General features: G+C 35.3%; 1 protein-coding gene across 6 annotated transcripts in view; it reads right to left on the bottom strand.

The window, feature by feature from the left end:
* LOC114058971 (dynein heavy chain 5, axonemal-like) overlaps positions 1-19,858 on the bottom strand; it is a 157,743-nt gene that overhangs the window by 115,677 nt on the left and 22,208 nt on the right. For 5 of the 6 annotated variants that reach the window (XM_027886895.1, XM_027886897.1, XM_027886898.1 and 2 more), the window contains exons 18-33: positions 19,028-19,183; positions 17,931-18,070; positions 16,200-16,351; positions 13,912-14,119; positions 13,131-13,218; positions 12,891-13,014; positions 12,614-12,777; positions 11,396-11,488; positions 10,057-10,260; positions 8,141-8,221; positions 7,653-8,057; positions 7,386-7,504; positions 5,067-5,203; positions 3,876-4,038; positions 1,102-1,213; positions 655-783 (exon numbers count right to left, since the gene is read on the bottom strand). In XM_027886895.1, the coding sequence (XP_027742696.1) occupies positions 655-783; positions 1,102-1,213; positions 3,876-4,038; positions 5,067-5,203; positions 7,386-7,504; positions 7,653-8,057; positions 8,141-8,221; positions 10,057-10,260; positions 11,396-11,488; positions 12,614-12,777; positions 12,891-13,014; positions 13,131-13,218; positions 13,912-14,119; positions 16,200-16,351; positions 17,931-18,070; positions 19,028-19,183 (2,475 nt within the window). The remainder of the gene's footprint in view (positions 1-654; positions 784-1,101; positions 1,214-3,875; positions 4,039-5,066; positions 5,204-7,385; positions 7,505-7,652; positions 8,058-8,140; positions 8,222-10,056; positions 10,261-11,395; positions 11,489-12,613; positions 12,778-12,890; positions 13,015-13,130; positions 13,219-13,911; positions 14,120-16,199; positions 16,352-17,930; positions 18,071-19,027; positions 19,184-19,858) is intronic. The other variant, XM_027886899.1, reaches the window with a different exon arrangement.

The raw sequence follows: 19,858 nt of genomic DNA, 5'->3' as shown, positions 1-19,858 counted from the left end.
TGGGGCTTCACTTCTTTATTTTTAGCTATGCTTTGTTCTGGTAAAAGGTAAGCATGATGCTAATGGACTTGCCAGATAACTACTGTCCTTAAAATGGAAGAGACAAGAGCTTTGTAGCTCGTGCACACTACATAAGCCTTCTCATCTCTCTGTGCTCTTGTGAAGAGTCACTTTGAAATAAAAAAAACCCTCATTCTCCTTTAATCCTATATCCTCCACTTCTCCTGTGTTCCAAGGATTTTCAGCACTTAACAGGATCAGTCTTACATCAACTATTTTTTTCTCTCTGATAAGATATTTAAAGGAAAAAAAAATATAAAAGTAGGCAGATCCTAAATCAGAAGCATGACAGAATCACACTATCCTTAAAACAATAGAAGGCCTTCTGTGGAGGGATTAGTGTAATACCAACTATCCACTTAATCCTTCTCCACAACAAAAAAGAAATAAACTAATCATCAGTGCTACTACCAACTATAAGGCTCCATTTTTTCAAAGGAATTCAATTCTTCAACTAAAACAACTTTTTTAACATTACAAAGCTGAGTAGAAACAGGATTTCAAAATCACAGACTCCCAGATCACAAGTTATTAATTTAAAAATGAACAATAAAACCCAAACAAACAATAAAACCACCAGAAGAGTACATGTACCTCAATATCTTCTTTATATTGTAATAATGGGGCATCCATTATGTTTTTCAAAGAGAAACTTTCAGAGTCAACATCAAAGTGATGCCCAGTTACTTGAGCAATTCTTTCCCAGTGTCGTGACAACATTGCCTAGAAAAGTCCATAGGGATGATTTTTTAAAAATTGTATTATTTTTAGGACTAGAATGATCACATACTTTCCCACTGCATCTGTTCAGCAAATACAAGAGATTTCCATTCCACTGAAAGCATTAATAGTTCCTGTAATCACATTATTAAGTCTTTTGTTTTACTTTTCTGTAACTAAGCCTAACTAGATTTTTGCCATAAATATAGCTGCCTTTATCTATAAAAAAGAATTAGGGAAAGCATCTTATGGTCATATATGATAGCCTTCAGTAGAGTTTTTCAAACAAATCTTATCTCCAAATTATTATGCTGAACATACTTTGTTTGTCATCATTTCAAGCAAAGGACAGCTCTCTGTGAAGTCATCTATTTTATTTTTTAGGTCTTGAAAAGCTTGCCATTCCTTCAATGCTTTTGGTAACTTTCGGATTCTTGAAAAAGCACAAAAAGAAAGAAGAAACATTTTATTCTTAATAAGTAAAATCTACCATTTAATAGTACAATATATTGTCATTTTTCAACCAGTGGACCAGTAGACAGTAAATAAAAATACAGTTGCAAGCTGGCATTATATATAGCTGATTGCTTGTGGCTGCAGGCAGGAAACGCTGCTACAGACAGTTCAGATCACACTTGAATGGTTTGGTTTCTATTTCAATTTGAACTATAGGGAGTTAATTTGATGTGCAACCTATGTTTGAACTTAAGTTATTTGTGCCATTGTTTTATTCAAAAATTAAAAATGCATAGTTTGTATGAAAGATAATTAAAGAAAATCTTTATGCACAGCTTAAGAAGAAACTAAAAATCAAGAACCTCTTGTACTGTGAATTGTCACAGCTCCTCTTGCTTCTAACAAGTCATGACAATTTTCATCTGCCAAAGCTATGGACCAAAGACTGACAGCAGTTCCCTTACAGCTCAGTTGCAGAACTAAAAAGCTGCATAAAACCAACTCATAATGAAAAAATCCTTCAAAGAAATTCCCCATTTTTCACAGTTCAAAATCAGGCAGATCTGTCACACAATGCTGGAGCATATGCAAATTCTTCACTGCTTGCTAGTAAGAGGTAGATGAACATATGCATACTGTCATGGCACTACAATAATTGCTATGGTCTTTAATCCTGAATCCAACAATATTATTAATGTATTAAACAGGCTAGAGAAAAGCAATACAGAATGGGAAATTATACTCTGTCTTGTATCGATATGGCTTTAAGAGGCATTTCCTGGCTATTTCTATCCTGAGGCACTACAAGTAACATTCTAACAAACTTTGTCTTAGGATGGCTATTGGAAATAGGATCTCTTAGCTTGGTAATGAAAATAGCAATTTTTTAAACACAAATAACTTTTCCTTTGTCTTATTCTCAGTAATATTTTCTAATAGCAAATTCTATTACCTGCATATTATGTTAAAAAACTATTCCATTGAACAGGTTTAAGTTTCCTTCTAAAATTTACGGGACATTCTCTTTACACTGTATTACAGTAAAATATAAAGGGAAACTTCCCTCTCGCTGTTCTTATAAACTTCTATAATGCTCTCTACCCCAGCATTTTGTCTAAATATTTCTCCTTTTTATTGCTTTCTAACAGAATTTGTTTTCACATTTTTTTTATTCTCCTTTTCATGATTCTAGGTTTTCTATTACATTAATATTTTTAAAAGAAGTAGCAAAAACTACAGTAAAGAACTACATGTATCTTTAAAATTAGGCCAAAAACTAATTGATTTCCAGTATTCCTGCTTCTTTCATAACACAGCATACCATCTCAGCTATTTCTGTGTACTCCTTGCACACTGTTTAATTTCTCCAGCTTTGAAGATAATAGCTTGAAGCAATAATGCTAGCAAGCTGCCAAAGGAAGCACAGTACTGGGTTAGATTTTTATTACAAGCATTTACTGTCTATTGGTAGTCACCTTGCTTCAAAGTAGCTCGACAATTGAGAGAAAAAAAAAAAGTCTCACATGAAGTACAAAGAGAAACACATCACTCAAAACTATCGCCATGCAATGGCTTCCTTCCAAGTTCTGGAGAAGGAACCATAAAGTGAGTCCTACCAACCTGTAAAATACAATTAGCTATAGAAAAAATCACTAAGCAGACTCCAGAATTCTACTGAAATGAGATCAAGACTTACATTGTCCAAATGCAGAAGTATATATGTTTCATATAAATTAATTTCTACTATTATTTTTAAAAAGAGGTTTTGGAGCTTTTTTCAAAGTAAGTACTAGAAGGCAGTTCAGTCAGTTTTTCCAGAAAAAGAAGAAAATCTCCACCTTCCTCCTTCAGTGTATACACAAATGCACCCTGCTAAAATGATGGCACAATCAAAAAACCCTATGAACAAAACCCTTGAGCATAAGTAACCTTTCCTATGTTTTTCAAAGATTTGGGATGAGATGAAAAACACAGATTTGATCTCAACATCTTGAATAATACCAAAATGTGAGTGAAGTGTCTCTGAGGACACACTGGAGAATCCATGTCTGGATCTGCAAGAGATGCATCTTTATCAACAGAGCAGAAAAACTTCTCTGACCTCAGCAAAGCATGGTTTCAACTAGAAGTTATTTTGCATTTAATGTGGAAAACATTATTGCTCTCCAACCTCATAAATAAACCCTCAGAATTTAGTGTGGCTACCTCCCCTTCTTGAAAGAACAATTACAATTCAGACAAATGTGCAGAACCAGACAGTAGCTTCAAAATTCTTTCTAACATCACGGACTAATAAGCTGTAAACTGAATCACTGATAAAGTACTATATGAAGATCGGCTATGAAAATTATTTATACTTACAACCACTTTGCCACAGGTTTATGCACCTTATTTATTAAATAAGCTACAACCTACAATGTCAGTATACCCCAACAAGCCTAAAGTGACTCAGACTAGCTGAGTAAGGTCACAGTCTAGCTGCATATTGCACCACAGGGCAGTTGTGCCCAACATATGAGCAAGTCTGAGCTTGAAATAAACCAACAGTTTTTTGCTTCTCAGAGCAATTTTCACAAGCTAATTAACACACAGAGCTGAGAAATAAAAATTGTATGCACTTCAACAAAAAAACAACTTACTTGTTTTGAAACTCCAGAAGTTCATTGTTAATTTTTTCAATATTTAAATCACTCCAAAGCATTTCATTGTATCCATCAATACTAGCAGTAACTGCATTATAAAGACTGTAAAGTTTCTGAAGTAATGAAAGCTCGCGTTTAATTTTGTGTAGTTCAGGATACTCTGTTTCAAATTTTAAAATCAGAAATTTGTGAGTGTTAATTAGGTATGGATGTATTCATAAGCATAAAAAGATGCATATTTCTAAAAATGGTACTTAAGAAATCTATGAAATCTGACTTGCAGTTTTTTAGATGGTGTCTAGTAAGAAAAACTTGTCCAGTTACATTATGTAAAAACATCAGATTTTGATGCACAGTAATTGTTTAGATTGCTGCTTTTGAACAAATATTCTTCTATAACAGTAGATGGAATCCTATAAGTGAGATGCTGCACCTAGCTCTGTGAGGGGGACAATGTTGAAAAAGTAGATGAAATGGCAAAGAAACGCGATGCAGTTTTAGACTAGAACTAAAACATCTCCTATCTCAACTTCCACTATTTACTTAAAAGGCAGAGGTTGGGGATGGCAAATTATTTCAAAATAAAAATCTAGAATATATAAATATTCTAATATATAAATATAAATATAAGCATTAAAAAGGGACATATTTAATGGAATTCCTAGTTAAATATATTGTGATTATTTCATATGTCCTCAGACAGGAAAGTATGCTTAATTTAGTATGCACAAATTAAAGTGCTTATCATGCATTCTGCTCTAACTTCAGTTCACACCACAGTCTTCCAAAGGAACTGTGTCTGACTATGAGACATAAGGATATTACAGATCAGTTTGCACAGCCCAAGGGAATTCATTATGTAACTGGAGCAGGGACAATTTGAGTTCTTTGGCAACATTTTCCAAATTTGTATAGGGCAGAATACTTACAGGAGATGTGCTTAGCTCTGAACAGAAAAAGCAAGAGAGCAAAGCATCTGGACCCTGAGATGCAATATTTTTCCACCTGATATTTATGTTTGTGCAGACTGAAAACCAGTTTCACACAGATGCTTTTTGTAGGAAAGACAATAATAATTTACTGCAAGGAGTTTTTCCACAATGAATCCGGCACTGAATGCATTTAGCAAGAACCACAAGAAAAATTTAATGTCTTAGAAACAAGTATCTCTATCCCATGAGAGACTACCTGTAATAGGAAGACCAAATAATTCTTCCCCAGCAGAGAGAGATATATACTTCCTCCACAGTTCATCAAATTTGGCTTGAAAGATTTGTAATCTGTCACTCGCTTCACGGGGAGGAATATTCTCCTTGCTAGGGCCTCTGTAAAACCCAAAACAAATTCAGTACAAGTTTCAGCCATATGGGTTTCAGAAAGCAGAACAACAGAACACAGAACAAACTTACTGAATAGTATTTAATATTTTCTATCATTTTTTCTAGAAATTTTTACAAAAGACACTAAAAGAGAACGTGCCACATCTATTCAGTACATACCAAAATTACACACTGAGTAGTACCTTAAAGAAAGCCCAATTTGTTTTCTAATAATAAAATTCACCTGGGTTATCATACATATTACGAACAGCTAAAGTAGTTAACAGATGTTTCATTTTTGTCATTTTCTGTTTATTCTGGAAAATACGTTTTAATAATTATTTTTATCTATATTGTAAGAAGGGAAAGATAGCAGATATAGAATTTAGGAGTCAAAACTCTGGTAGCTGCTTCTAGAACCATGATTAAGTAATAAGAAAAATAAGAGAAAACATATTATTTCCCCTAATGAGCACATCTCAGCTGTAGGACTGGGTGCAATCCCCAGATTTCACTCCTGGGACCACTTTTTGGCTACATCATAATCCTTTGGGATAAGAACTCTAAGTATACCACCCTCTGTTGTGCCATGGTTATTTTCAGAGAGAAATTCAGGCAGATGGGGATCACAAAGCAGAGCAGGCTGGCTGCTTTGGAAGGAAAATGGAACCAGCAGATGAAAGCAGTAACACAGTCAGCAGAGGCAGCCTGATCCCATAGTACCTCAGCAGGAAGAGCAGGGAGATAGTAGTCAGGTTCAAGCGATAGTCCAATCTTTAAACAAGTCCACAATAATTACACAGCATGAAGATCAAGCAGAGAAGATGAGTCAGTAAGCCAGGGTCAGGAGCAGGTCTAGTGAAGGTTGCCAGGATGAGACACAGTCTAGTGGGTTCCAGGCTGTTCAGAGGTCAGCCTGAGAAGTGGGTCTGTGCGGTGGGATCCATGTTCAGTTCAGTAGGTCCATGGCCAGGCACAGACACAAAAGAGCTGGAGCTGTAGGTCAGGGGCCAAGCAGTGAAGTCTCAACTTAAAAGCAGATCCCAGGGTGAGTCAGCCCTGCTGAGGTCTCCCGGCAGAGCTACATGGGAGTCTTTTGTCACGAAAGGAAGAAGAAAGCTCTCTGAGGCACTAGCTCTTAGTTGGCCCTGAGCCCAGGCCAACCTTAAGTAGTAGGGGGTGCTCTCAGGATCCCTACAGCTGGTTTCAGCTGCAGGATATTTCCACTAATTCCTCTGGACAACTCTGAGAGCAGACCTGCAGGCAGCACTATGTATGCATGTATCCACATTACCAACTTAGCGCTCCAACAGGTTCCTCTGAGGTGCAAATTTCACCTTGTTTCTATACTTGGAGATTTTTGCTCAAGTGCACTGCTGGTGTGCCTGCAAAAACTTTCTCTCCTGGTGAAGGGAAGGTTGAAGCCAAGCACGTGGTCATCTTTTGGACCACTAATGCAAAAGCACCTGCCCCAGATACTCTCCAAGGACATCCAGGAGTGTGTGCTCTATGTGTGAACTGAATTCTGTTTGACATAAACCTGTTTGACACTGCTCACAAGCTGTTGGTGTACAGTGAGTACCCAGGGTCAGCTGCTGACATTAACTTCATTGCCAAAACCCACACACTGTGAATGAATCTTAGAACTATAACCTATAACCTATAACCACAGCAAGACGAATCCTGTCTTTCCTTCTTTGTTGCTACTGTAGGAGTGTCCAGTGAACCACAAATACCCCACAGTCTAAATTTTCAAAAGAGCAAAAGTAAGTTTAAAAATGAGACTAAGACTCAGTAAATTTAGAAATACCCACAGCTGGAATCTCTAGTCACATTGAAGGCACTAATTAAATACTTTATTATTAAATATTTGTTGAAGTGCTTAGTTGAGTTTAGACTCCTGAAAAACCTTTCAATTTGGATCTGGATTGAGAATTTGATTTAATTTTTTTTCCAAACCTAGTAAGTCTTATGGAATTTTACTGACTCTAGCATTGAAATAATGGTAATGAATCTGTGACAGTAAGACTGTGTGCCTACCTTACATTAATCTGAAATTAGGCCTTTTTTTCCAGGTGTTGTATATACAGTGAGGCTTTGCTGTGTTTATTTTCTGAAGCCCTTTAGATACACCACTTTCAAACAATCACTAATGAAGTATAATTGTATTGCACCACAGGTTACCTACTTCTCATTATAGTCTTCATAAAATTCTGCAGTATCAATCTGGAATTTTTGAACACCTCTAAGTAAATCTGTTTTCATGTCTGGCTGTACCTTCAGCAGCAAGTCCTCAACCTGTTGTGCCTATATGCAGACAAAGAGAAAAATCAGGCAAAAAAAATATGCAGAAAACAAAGTACAAAAAATTTAATTAGGAAAATAGGTTTGTTCTAGCATTTCAATGTTAAGAGGGCTGACAATAACGATTTGAGAAATAATACAGCTACTATACCTGTGAGTTTAGGTTCTTCCAGGCATAGGCCAACCCATCAACTCTTTCTGTATTTCCATCTTGAAAGAGCAAATTGTATTTATGAAGCACAGAATAAGATTCTTCTATAGGTCCAACCGTCATGTCAATTTTAATCTCGTTCTCTCGGATTTCCTTTAGTGCTTCCATTGCTCCTCGTACATCATCAAGGTCATGGACAGGTCTGTTTAACCTCTTGCTAAGATTTTCAATGAATGAATAAATTTCATCCATGTCTTTGGCAGACTTTTTATTCAAAGCTAATCCGAATGTTCTTTGTCTTAAGCGGCATTCCTGAATTAAAGCTATTTTCAATGACTCTGTTGCAATATCCACTGACTGCAGTGCACAGTGATCGGGCAGTTCTCTGATTTGCATTTCTAATTGCTAAGACAAACACAAGTGTTCAGCTTTTAATTTCACTAAAATTTAACTGAACAGTTCATTTTTGTTAAAGATAACATACTTACAGAAAAGTATCTGATTTGAGTTTGAAACTCAGCCATTGTTGGTTTAGTATCCATAAATTCTTTCACTTTTTCCTCTGGATCCTACATAAGAGAAGTTGATTTTAATTACTATCTAGCATTGGTATTACAATAACCTACAGGGTGCTCAGCTACCTGATATACTGTACAAACACGAATGTTCCCTCTCTAAAAGAACTGAAGATATAAGCATTAATTATTACAAACACTAATTATTTTACTTGAACTGCTTTTCCTGAATCTCACTCTTTCTACAGTATGCTTTAAAGAACTTGAAATCTATCTAACTCAAAATTTGACATGGATCAGGATATCCCTAATCCATACAAGTATTACTACAAAATTTACAATATAGCTGTTTAAACTTCCCTGGAAATACTTCCTTCCCAGTCTCCCTTCCGTCTAAAACGTCCCCAAAGCAGCTCCCATCCTCTAGGAGGTATTTAAATGGGAGCAATTGCCCACAGCCATCTTCAGTCTTCCCTAACCAGCATATTTAACTGCAGTTTCTAGCTACAGATGGCCTGGCCATTTGAAGAAATCACAGTCTGACATGGAAGTATGGATCTAAGGGAAGAGACAGCATTTAGTTTGTTGAAGGTTGTTTAAAGCCAATAGAGCACTGAGCATCCTTCCTTTCCATAAGGTAGGCTAGTTTCTGCAGAGCTGAGAACATCAGTGTCACCAGCTCAAGAAATGTGCTGGATTATCAGTTCAGTTACAGAAAAATGATCTTTACCCAGCTCAGTGACTGTCCTCTGCACTGTGAGGTCTGCAAGAATCTGCTTGCGCTTCTCTGGCCAATAATGAGTTACCAGGGACAGTTCCCAATTGTCCCACAGAGATTCAAGATCCGGGGAACAGTGCCAACTCCTGAGGAATTTCAACTTCAAGGAGCAGATTAATTGACTATTTTAGAAGATTTTAGTAAAAAAAAACCATCAGGCTACCGTACCATCCAATCTGATTGTGTCTTGTCTGGGTGAAATGACATGCTATCAGCATGTGGCTAGCTCAAATAATATCAAAAAATGGAGGTAGCTAAGCATTAAGATTTGGAACCTCAGAAGCCATGAAGAGGTGAAAATGCCCTATCTCAGCCTGGAGAAAGAGTCAGCTGTCGGAATATGGTCACTTATGAGTTGATTTAGGAAGGGGAAGTTAAAAATAGTGAGTGGTTACAAAGATAAGATTATTACTGTTTTAACTGTTTGCTTCTTGGTCTGACTAAACACCTTTGATAGGTAAGACCAGTAGTTGTCCATCCACACAGAGTTGAATTTCACTAGTCAGAATGTATACAAGGTTTTACTTCATGAAGTATCTCCTGCCAAAACACTCCTTGGACCTTTACCATTAAGTGACTGGACCCATTTCCTAATAAGAAGATAACCACCAGCCCAAATTCACTTTGGCTTTGGAATCCTTATTACTGAAAGATTTCCTAGATTTACTTTATCTTTGTGTGTGTGTGTGTGTATGTGTGTGTGTGTGTAGAAATAGCAAGGTATCTTTCAGCAGTGGTTACTTGAGAAGAACTAGTCAGTTTAATATTCAGGAATAGCTTTGTAGTCTGCAATTTCTGCTAAATCGTTCTTTTCTATAACACCTGCAGACAAGATGCTGTGAGAAAGATGCATAAGCATATGAAAACATAAGCTTGTTTATGCTCCAACATTCTTTTTTTGTTCTTCTGCTTTCTTGCGTAGATGGTTTAATTGTTAAAGATTTGCAAGTTCTGGTCAACACAAGAGAAGAAGAGGAATTATGGGTATATGGATTCTCTCCTGCAACCAATGCATCCTACTGAGCACAAATTCCTTATACAACCAATAATATTTTTTTTAATTTATCTAGATTTCACAACATAGCAACATTATATTAAATATGTATTTAACCTTGTTCCAGATGCTTGAAAATTCAGAAAAGCTGTTCAGAAGATCCAGTGCTTCAGTTTTAAGAGATAAAATAATAGTACTTAGTTGGATCACCACTTTGTTTACATCTTTATGTTCGAGGATCTGCTTGTCTAAAGGTTTCAGCGCCACCATCCTTGTGAGTTTGCTCTCATCACCTAGTTCTACTGCAGCAGCTTGTTCAACCTGGTATAAATTAAACAAGAGAAAATATGTGTCCACTAGTTTGTTTGGGTTTTGGTTTTTTTAAATTATGGCAGCCCAATAATGAACTACTTCTATGAATCAATAATGAAGTACTTCTAGGAACTGACAGAAAGTGCAGATATACCATCCACAGGAAGATTCCCTGTTCTTAGCTTGGATTTTCACAGAACTATAGTTCTAGTGTAAATGCTGATTTCATAAAAAATTGGCATGCAGAGCTCTACATTAATCATCTCTGAATTACATCAGTCAAATATGTGCCTTATACAAGTACAGTTGTGTAGTTTTCTCCTCCTGCACAACTCTTAGGTCTTCCTGCTTTCTTTAGTGTATAATTACAAACTATACCCATTTTAGAAAGTCCTAGAGACAATGGAGGGTTGGCTGCTTGGAAATAAGTAAACAATTCTGCTTGACAAAACTGAGTTCAGTCCACTCTCTCCTAGTTCTTTTTTTATTATTATTATTTTTAAATTATTATTTATTTGGAGGACTTCAGTGTTTTTTTCCATCAAAATGAGCTGATCCATTTTTCATGTCAGACAGACAAAATAGGAATATATCTTTATAAACAAACTTCTTAGCACAGATGTACATAGATGTATATTGTGTTACCAGATGAGACAATTAAGGCCATATAATTACTGTGCATTTTTGTACTTCAACAAATTTAAGTTTCTATCTAGACCTCAGGCCTTCCCAAGGTTTTAGTGCTAATTTTGACGCCAGCTAAAATATTTATATATAAATAATTACTGTAGCATTATAGGTACCATATGCAGGTTGAAAGTTTAATTTAAAATATAATATTTGCCTGGGAAGACTGATAATTTATATTCAGCCAGAAGTACCCATAGATAACCATTCTATGCTATCATCATTGTACTTGAGCAGTATATTTAAAATATTCTTTAAAGCAACTTTTGATATTAATTTTAGAAACTATCAAACATAAGGTCTATGAATTATTACTCTTCTCTTTAATGACTTGGTATAGAGACTAAAAACCAGGAAGATCCACCAGGTAACAAGTCAAGTATTGGTAGAGAATATAATCTTCAGAAATGTTAATCAAAATACCAATTTTTTTTAATAATCAAAATAAAATACTCACCTGCTGCTGTTTATGATGTAAGTAAGCAAATTTCCACAGGGGAATATCTTTGGCTATTGATAATATGGTATTTACTGCTTTGTTTACAGCACTCTGAAAAGGCAAAACATTCACCTTAAGCACTAGGAGATAGTATGACAAATGGTGAGTGGGGGAGGATCCTCCAAATAACACCAAAATTGAAAAACTATACCTCTATCTTTACAGCAAATAGTTTAATAAGCATGAAGTCGGATCACTCAAAATACATTTTGTAGGGGAAAGAGTACTCCATAAAGTTTTATCACAGTTCTTCCAAGTTTATGTGGTTCTCAAATAAGAACATAAGAGACCTTTATGAACAGTAATCATGAATCACTGGGGATCATAACTTATAGTACTATTGCCCCTTAAACTGGTTATAAACATAGTTATTTATTATTAATACTAGTTTTCACATTCACATCAGAATGCCCAGATACATTTGTCTGAATTTGTGATGGTATAGTCTATAATCTCTACAGGCAACTATAAAAATTATTGTATAACTTTTTCTATCTCTGACATTTTAAAATCACACTTTGTGGTTGATTTCTTACCGACAACACCATGAAGGCTGCAAATGAAATCTGAGAAATAATCCACATACTGATTTTGACAGTCCCCATGCTAAATGAAAAGTCCACAAATCAACACCATGAACAACTAATACTCTGTGAATAATTTCAGACATCATTGGACATTGCAAGTATATGTGTAAGAATTTTGCTGAATTAGTGCAAGTTTAAAAGAGCGTTCAAATTTTTTCACAGTTTAGGACTTCAGGCAGGTAATATTTTAGTTTACATTTTACTACTTCTGAATGCCGACTTACGAATCACACTTTGAACTGATTTTATATTCTAAAAGAATAGAAAAACAATCCAGTTGCATTGATGGCATTCAATTTTATTTTTGCATTCATTTTGAAATGTTTGCTTCTAAGTAGAGGTTTTTAAATTACTGAGTTACTGAGCTTTTAGAAAAACAGTTCTGCATAATGACCTGCATAACAAACATGATCCCTGGCGTCATGTCCTTAGCATCCAGTGTTGTCATGAACTCAAGTGATTTTTTTATCCTTTTCCCCCTCCTTCCTTTTAGTTCTCATAGCAAATTAAGCTTGTACATATTGCTTTAAAACAATGAATATATACATGTTTTATCACAAATGACTGAGATGTGCAACTATTTTGTTACCTGAATATCTTCAAGACTTGGTCTCAAAACAACATTTGGAAAAGCCAGTTGAATTTCAGCTTTGAATAAAGGAACCCTCTGTGTCTCTACAACCTTAGTCATCTGATATCTAGAGTCGATAACGTGCAATCGATGTCTTAATGTCTCTAAAGAAATCTTTGTGCCTAAAAAATATAATATTTAAGTGAGGTTATTTTTTTTTACCACAATAAGTTTTGGGGGAAAAAAATCTCAAAGTTTTGTTAAAAAATTAAACATTTGAAAAAGACAGACTCACATCTGACCAAAGAGTCAGTATTCTTCTGACAAAGCTCTCCCACCAGATTATAGTAAGCACAGGACAGGCATTCTTGGCAGCGTGTTTTCTGTTTGATGTCAGGATGCGTACAGGCATACAAATCCTGAGGAGTGAAAGGGAAATTCTTAGGAAAACAATCATATTACCCAGCATATAAATGAAATATCAAGTATCTGACTAGGTTATAAAAGGTTACTTTTTACACTGTAGAGGTCTTACCTCCAGAGTTCTTTCGGCATCTGCTTTCAGCCTGTGCTTAAGATTATCTACAAGTTCATACACAGAGCATTCCACTTGCTGACTCTGTCTACAAAAACAACCTTACAGTCACTCACAGGAAATCAAATGTAAAGAATACCCTTTGTTAAATTCCAGGCACACATCCCCAGTCTCATTGCACTGTGAAGAATACTAGGTGCAAGGAAATGCCCTTTTGATACTTTTCAGTTTGTTCCTATTGCTTGGGAATACCAAGATTTTAAGATATTAAAATACGCAGACTAACAAGAAACTCATTTGTCAGACTCTGTCAGATCTCTTATATCTGACTCGACTGGGCTTCACAATTAAAGAAAAAAAACTTTCTCCAGCAATAGTTAATAAAACAGGCTTATCATGATGATGCAGTAAGATAATCTGTGAAATCAGAATTAGTAAAATAAAAAAAGAAGCAGCAAGAAACAAGCAATTAACATGTGGATGAAATGTCAAAGCAATTAACATGTGAATGAGATTTCAAGTCTTATCCATCTTCATTTTTCTTGCTACTGATTGGAATGCCATAAGAAGAAATGCTAAACACTACAGATGCTATTTCACAACTGCTGTGTCCAAGATACTTTGGAGATTCTCCCTTGCATTCTAAGAATATAATTTTGCTTTAAACTAAAATTCTGTTATAATAACATTTTTAAAGAAAAGTTTGTATGCATAGAAAAGTAATATGTAAATAAACCCTCACAAAAAATGGCATTCAAATCTGTGCAATTAATAAACCTACTGAGACAGTTTGCAAGATGTAGAGATAGCAAGCTTTTCTATCTGTTCCAGGAAAGAGATTGCATCTGTAGGTTTATCTTCTGGCAAAATTATCAGAGCAGTGTTTGACATGTCCTCCAGAATTCTTTCAATTCTGCATTCCAGGGTATCAGCCGCTTCTTTGACTACATAGTCCAACTCCCTCAGGGTACTATAAACATTCTGAATAACTAAGCAAGAAAACAAAATGAAAACAAATGATGCAAAACACAGACCTCATCTCCCCTTCCCAACCCCACCCCCATCCCTTCAGGTATTACAATAAAACGAAGATTTAATGGCAAAGAAATATGCAGTAAAGGCCTGAAACAGAAACATGATGGACTTGCTCTGCTTTTGAATCTTTAAACTATACCATTTTATAACAAATAGAATAATGTCCTTCAAACTATCTCTTCTTTTTGATATTAACACTGTCGTGAAAAGGATCAACAAAATTTAATGTCAAACAGAAAGAATACCAATGCCCAAAATTCTTTTGGTCCTCCTACATGCATACACACGCAGAAAAAAAGGTGGTACTTTTAAAACTGTAATTCACTTATAAATTAAATTGCTACAATTCCCCCAGCCAAGAATGCAACCTTGTTAAAGCACTAGATTTCTTCTTTTATATGAACAACATAACTTACTTTGGAAAGAGATAAACTAAATGCTTTAATAGGTGTATTATTAAGCTAAAGGTAGAAATGACTGTTTCTGATCAGACTGGAAAAATTCTTCCCCTTTCATACTTTCACTAGAAAATAGAAAGAAATGTTTTGCCTTCGTCTCTTTTGTTACCACACAGCACGATATATATTTCTACTGTATGTAGAAAAAAATCACTATGACATCTAAAGCACAACAGTGTGACAATGGCATCCAACTACTGATGCTTTAAGTGGAAAACCTCATTTATTACTATTACAAAGTCTGTGATGGAGCTTGTCTTTTTTATTGACTAAAATGGATAAATAATCCAACAAATGCCCTAGATTTTTTTATATATATATAAACTAAGTAATCCTAAATCCATTTCTCTACCTTGGTTCCTCAGTTTTAATCAAGAAGGCAATTATGGGCCCCCATACTTCTAGGTGAAATTTCAAGCTCATGCACAGCAGAGTTCTGCACACTGCTGGCAGTAGAGAGTTATTTTGTGTACACTGAACGAATGGCTACTGTGTAAGTGTACAACACATATCTGGGCATGTTAGACACTACACATCTTCAAATATATATGGTCATATACTCAAGAAAAGAACTTCCTTTCAGATGTAGCAGCAGGAAACAGCCCAGATACTCTTGCTGCATAACCTCTAACTTGTTAAAAAAAAGGACCAGTTTCCACCAGGAAAAATGGTCAAACAAAGAACCATTACAACCTGAATTATAGCTATTCAGATACTTAACATACAGTAAAGAATATCTAAATGAATAAAAAAAAATAATATTGTAAAAAACTTCCTTTTGATGTGTTACTAAACTATGCAAACCGAGGACAAAATTTCCTTTTAGAGCTACAAAACAAATATAAAAATCCACTTGCCACTGGGCTTTTGTGCTCTGGCCAGGCAAAGGTCAAGTAAAGCTTGAAGTTGACCAGCCCTGCCTTAAGCACTGGTCAGAGCCCTGTGCACCAGTGCCACATGGCAGAGTCACAAATGAACAGCTGCACAGACCTGTGCCCATTTCACTTTCAGATGTAGACCATATCTGTTCCTGTTTATCTTGCTGTTTTTCATTTTGAAAAAAAAACCTGAAAGCCTAACATCAATCAACTTCAACTGAAAACTGATTTACAAGCATGAGTTACTGTTTTCTCACAAAACTGCAATACAAAAGTCTTGCTGATGGTTTTATATATGCCCATTTCAATGACACTTTTACAACAGGTAATCAGTTTTATGCTGTATTTGATAGTAATAAGGTCGTATCTTATTGGCTGTGTGGAAAAAGTTCAATGCCTAACAAAAAATGTTTTCTTAGAAAAAATGAGGATTTAGGCAGAAATCTCCAACCTTGATTTTAGACATGTCACTTCTGGGATGTTTGGTGTAAGTTATGGAGATTTTTTTTATAGAAAAGATAGGAGATGTTATTAAAACACCCATGGCAATTCTCTAGTCTCAGATTCTTGTATCAGTTGGGTTAAAATTATCTACCTCAAGTGTTCAGTCCACAAACACATTTTTCCCAGAGAAATAAAAACAGAATGCAGGTACCTAACACTATCAATGATTCACCACTTCTTCTCCTGCTACATACATTTACTGATGTTCAAAGAAGTCCATGACAGCTGCGTCAAGCCCGGAGTCAGGGCATCCTCAACTTGTCCTATAAATGGCTTCATCAATGGTTTCAGCATGCCAGGAATCCCATTCAGACGTTCTTTGTAACTGATCAACAGGTTCTGGAGTCTGAAAGACATGATCATTTTTATAATGTGCTTTACTTATATACTTGAAACATACAGAAGCTTGGACACATTTTCTGTTAATAAGATTTGCAAGTTCTGATCCCATCTTAAAAACAAGAACTCTTCCCAGCTCTTCCTAGCTTGAACTAAGCCTCTTTCTCCTTACCAAAAGCAGAACCAGATTGGAGAAATAAGTACCTCCAGTAAAGTGACTGTGATCAACTTAGAGAATTTATCTTCCAAGAAATATTAATTATGACTAAAAAAAAAAAAAAAAAGAAAAATAAACAGAAAATTGAAAACATGGCATTTTCGTTTCCTTCTTCCTATCTCACAAGACAAATTCTGAACCAAGGCTTATCAATATAGTTCCATGAAAATGGAGCTACACAAAGAAGTTGCATAACAAGAATTAGAAGCAAATATAACTCAAAGGTCAGAGATATAATGGGTTCCTTACAAGAACTACTGCAAAAAAACCCTACAATAGTTGTGTTCTGTGCCAGATTAAAATCATGACTTTAGACAACATTGTTACAAACCATATACTGAGATAGCCCATTCACAATATACCCAGCACTGGTTTTCAAATGTTGTTAATTAAAAATCTACAGCCTCTGAATATTTCTTCTTTGCTTGAGGAGTAAGTCTGAAGCCTTTTTTAAAGTCAAAGGTAAATCTAGGTTTCGCTTTTTGCTGCAGATATTTTCTGTACTTTTTTTTCCTGTTAGATGGGAAAAGTTGGGCCTGTTACTTTTTGAAGTCTGTAACAGAGTTTACCTTGGACATTAAAAATTTATGGTTAGTTTGTCCTTAAACACTTCACAGAAAATCAATGAAAAATGTGACATTGGAAGAGTGAAAGACTAAAAGCTTTGACAATAGCGAAAATGAGGGGGGGTTGAATTGAAGTGTTTATGAAACTCTTTGGACTTTGTCCCTTTTTGTCCAATTCTATTTAGAAATGCTCCTCACAAAGCATTGCTTTTTAAAGACTGATCATCCTTGCTTAGAGAGTTAGCAAATTATTAATCAGGATCCCTGAGAATGAAAAAAACTCGTAGTAGAGATTTGGACTGTTAACAAGAAACAGAAAGACTTTATTTAATATCAACAAAAGTGATTTTAGATATTCAACAGGAGAGAGCATGTTATAACTGAGGTGATGTATTAGCTATATAAATGTTTGGGTTGTGCTGTTATCAAGAGGAAAATTCCAGCTTGTGTTTCCAACAGAAAGAAAAAAAAAAAAGCTTTTGATGTTAACTGTAATATTTTGGAGTGTAATCCCTATGTTACAGTGCATAGATGCCTTAGAAGTACCTAGAAGCTCCAATTAGAGAGCAGCTGCTGAAGTAACAAAACAAAAACATGTAGGTGTTTCCTGGTAATGAGATATCTGTGTAAATATGAACAACTGCATTTTAACAGTATTAATATGGAAGTGCAGGGAAAAGCAATTAAAATTCAATTAAACTCCATCAAAGAGAAAAATCACAATAAATCAAAAGCAACATATGCAACTGACTCAAAGGTAGGGATTTGCAGATGAGAAACAAATCTGAAAAGTGTTCACTTACTGCATTTGATGTCTTTTAATCTGTTCTTCATCTGCACACAAGACAAGGACAACATCTGGAACTTCAAAATGCATTTTTTTCAGATATTTTGTCTCGTAAAGTACTTCCAGGAACATTGGATCTAAGTTTACAAATAATTCCTTCATGTAGTAGTACAAGGGGAAAAAAAGAAATAGAAAATAAGACTAGTTTGGTAGTTACATGTAGTGTGATATAATTGGATCACATAAAAAAATGGAGATGACTGAAGAAGATTATTTAAATGGATACACATGTTTCTATGCAGATCCTTAACCTCCTCTACAAATATATGGGTTTCCCAAAGAATTAATCAACCAGTATCTTACACTGATTTCAATTTCTTGTGACTGCCTCACTGTGCTTTAACCACTTGGCTCTCGTGACTTCCCAAGTTTAATTCTAGTTCTGCAGCTACATTCTCTGGAAGCTAATTTACCTTTTCATCTCAGTTTCTCCAGTGGTAACTATGGAGAAATATTGTGAAGGTTAATCTCTATGCTTTTTGGGGGCACTAAATGCTATTAAGTTGCTACATAAATTTGAAAACCAGGTTCTAGTTGTACATTATGGAATCATCAGTACAAAAAAAGCCACATTTTTATCATAATTTCTGTGCACTACATCAGAAAAAATAACCTGTGAAGTAAGAATGGTAAGATTTTCTGTCTCAGCAATCAGTTTTGAAAGCAAGTTAATGAATTATTGCAATATATCCAACAGAATTATACTGATCACTACAGAAAAGACTATGATCTAACAAAAAATTCTTTCCTTGACTAAAGTGTTGGTTAGCACAGAAAATAAACCATGAAACAATACCTAAAAAGATATAGATAAGTCAAAAGTAGATATGTATTTCCTGGCTACTGCCTCTTTTATACCCTGAATAAGGCAGAAGCTTTATGAAGAAGAAACATGAAGGAATAAAAAGGAAAAAAATATTCCAATTCAAGTTGTTCATTTTTTAACCCTGTTAAGGTTATTTTAAAGCCTTCTTGCCTATCTATGATATGATTAAAGTAGCATTTGTAATATTAAATCATGTAACAGTAATACAAAGAATAAATCATATTTACCTTAGTTTCTGGGTGCCTGGCAAGTAAGGAAGCACACAGAGCATTTCTAGCTTGGTCAGCAAATCTGCACCAAGCCCTATAATAAATAAGTTCGAATTCCAAAAGAACTGCAGCCATTTTATTGTAGCTCTTAACAACCTTTTTCATTTCCAGTGTCTGCAATTTAGGGGGAAAAAAAAAAGCAAACACCACTTAAACTTAAGTCAATGAGTCTAACATAGAAGAAAGTCCCTCCACTCGGCTTTCCCTCTCCACCATTAGGAAAACAAAAGAAACAGAAATAGAAAACTTTAAATTATGCTATTTTAGGGACAAGGTAAGACACAGGAACATAGCAATATATTTAGGAATTCAGTTATTAAAAAGTATTCAGCTGCTCTAACCAACATAACTCTTTTCCTGATTTTTCCTCCCAGTCTTGCCCATCAGACAAACTCTGTTACCATGGCCTATACAAGGTACTGAGGGCCCGTTGAGGAAGCTATATAAATTATATTCTTTCATGAAGTGTGGCTAGTGTTTCAGGTCCTCTTCATTACAGAGCACATCAGACAGAAGGCTCTAAGCTTAGGTACACAGCCAACAGTGCTGCTACCATGATTAACATGAGTCAAGTCCCAGAAGGGACAGAAACACTGGTCTGAGTTATCAGCTTAATGTCTCGAGGGAAGCCACTGTCTTGAGCCATAGAATAAAAATGCTGCAAAAAGGAATTTGAAACCTGGAGCAAATGCTAACACCTATCCCTCATGTTGGATGAGCTGGGATACAAGCTTCTAGAAAAGTGAGTGCAGGAGTATAAAAATAAATTGTGTCTGTTAATAACATCCT

The sequence above is a fragment of the Empidonax traillii genome, unplaced genomic scaffold (assembly GCF_003031625.1).
Source record: "Empidonax traillii isolate 1590-97213 ecotype Southwest subspecies unplaced genomic scaffold, ASM303162v1 scaffold196:size3368384, whole genome shotgun sequence".
In the NCBI taxonomy this organism is placed as follows: Eukaryota; Metazoa; Chordata; class Aves; order Passeriformes; family Tyrannidae; genus Empidonax; species Empidonax traillii.
This window is presented reverse-complemented; position numbering and strand designations above follow the sequence as displayed.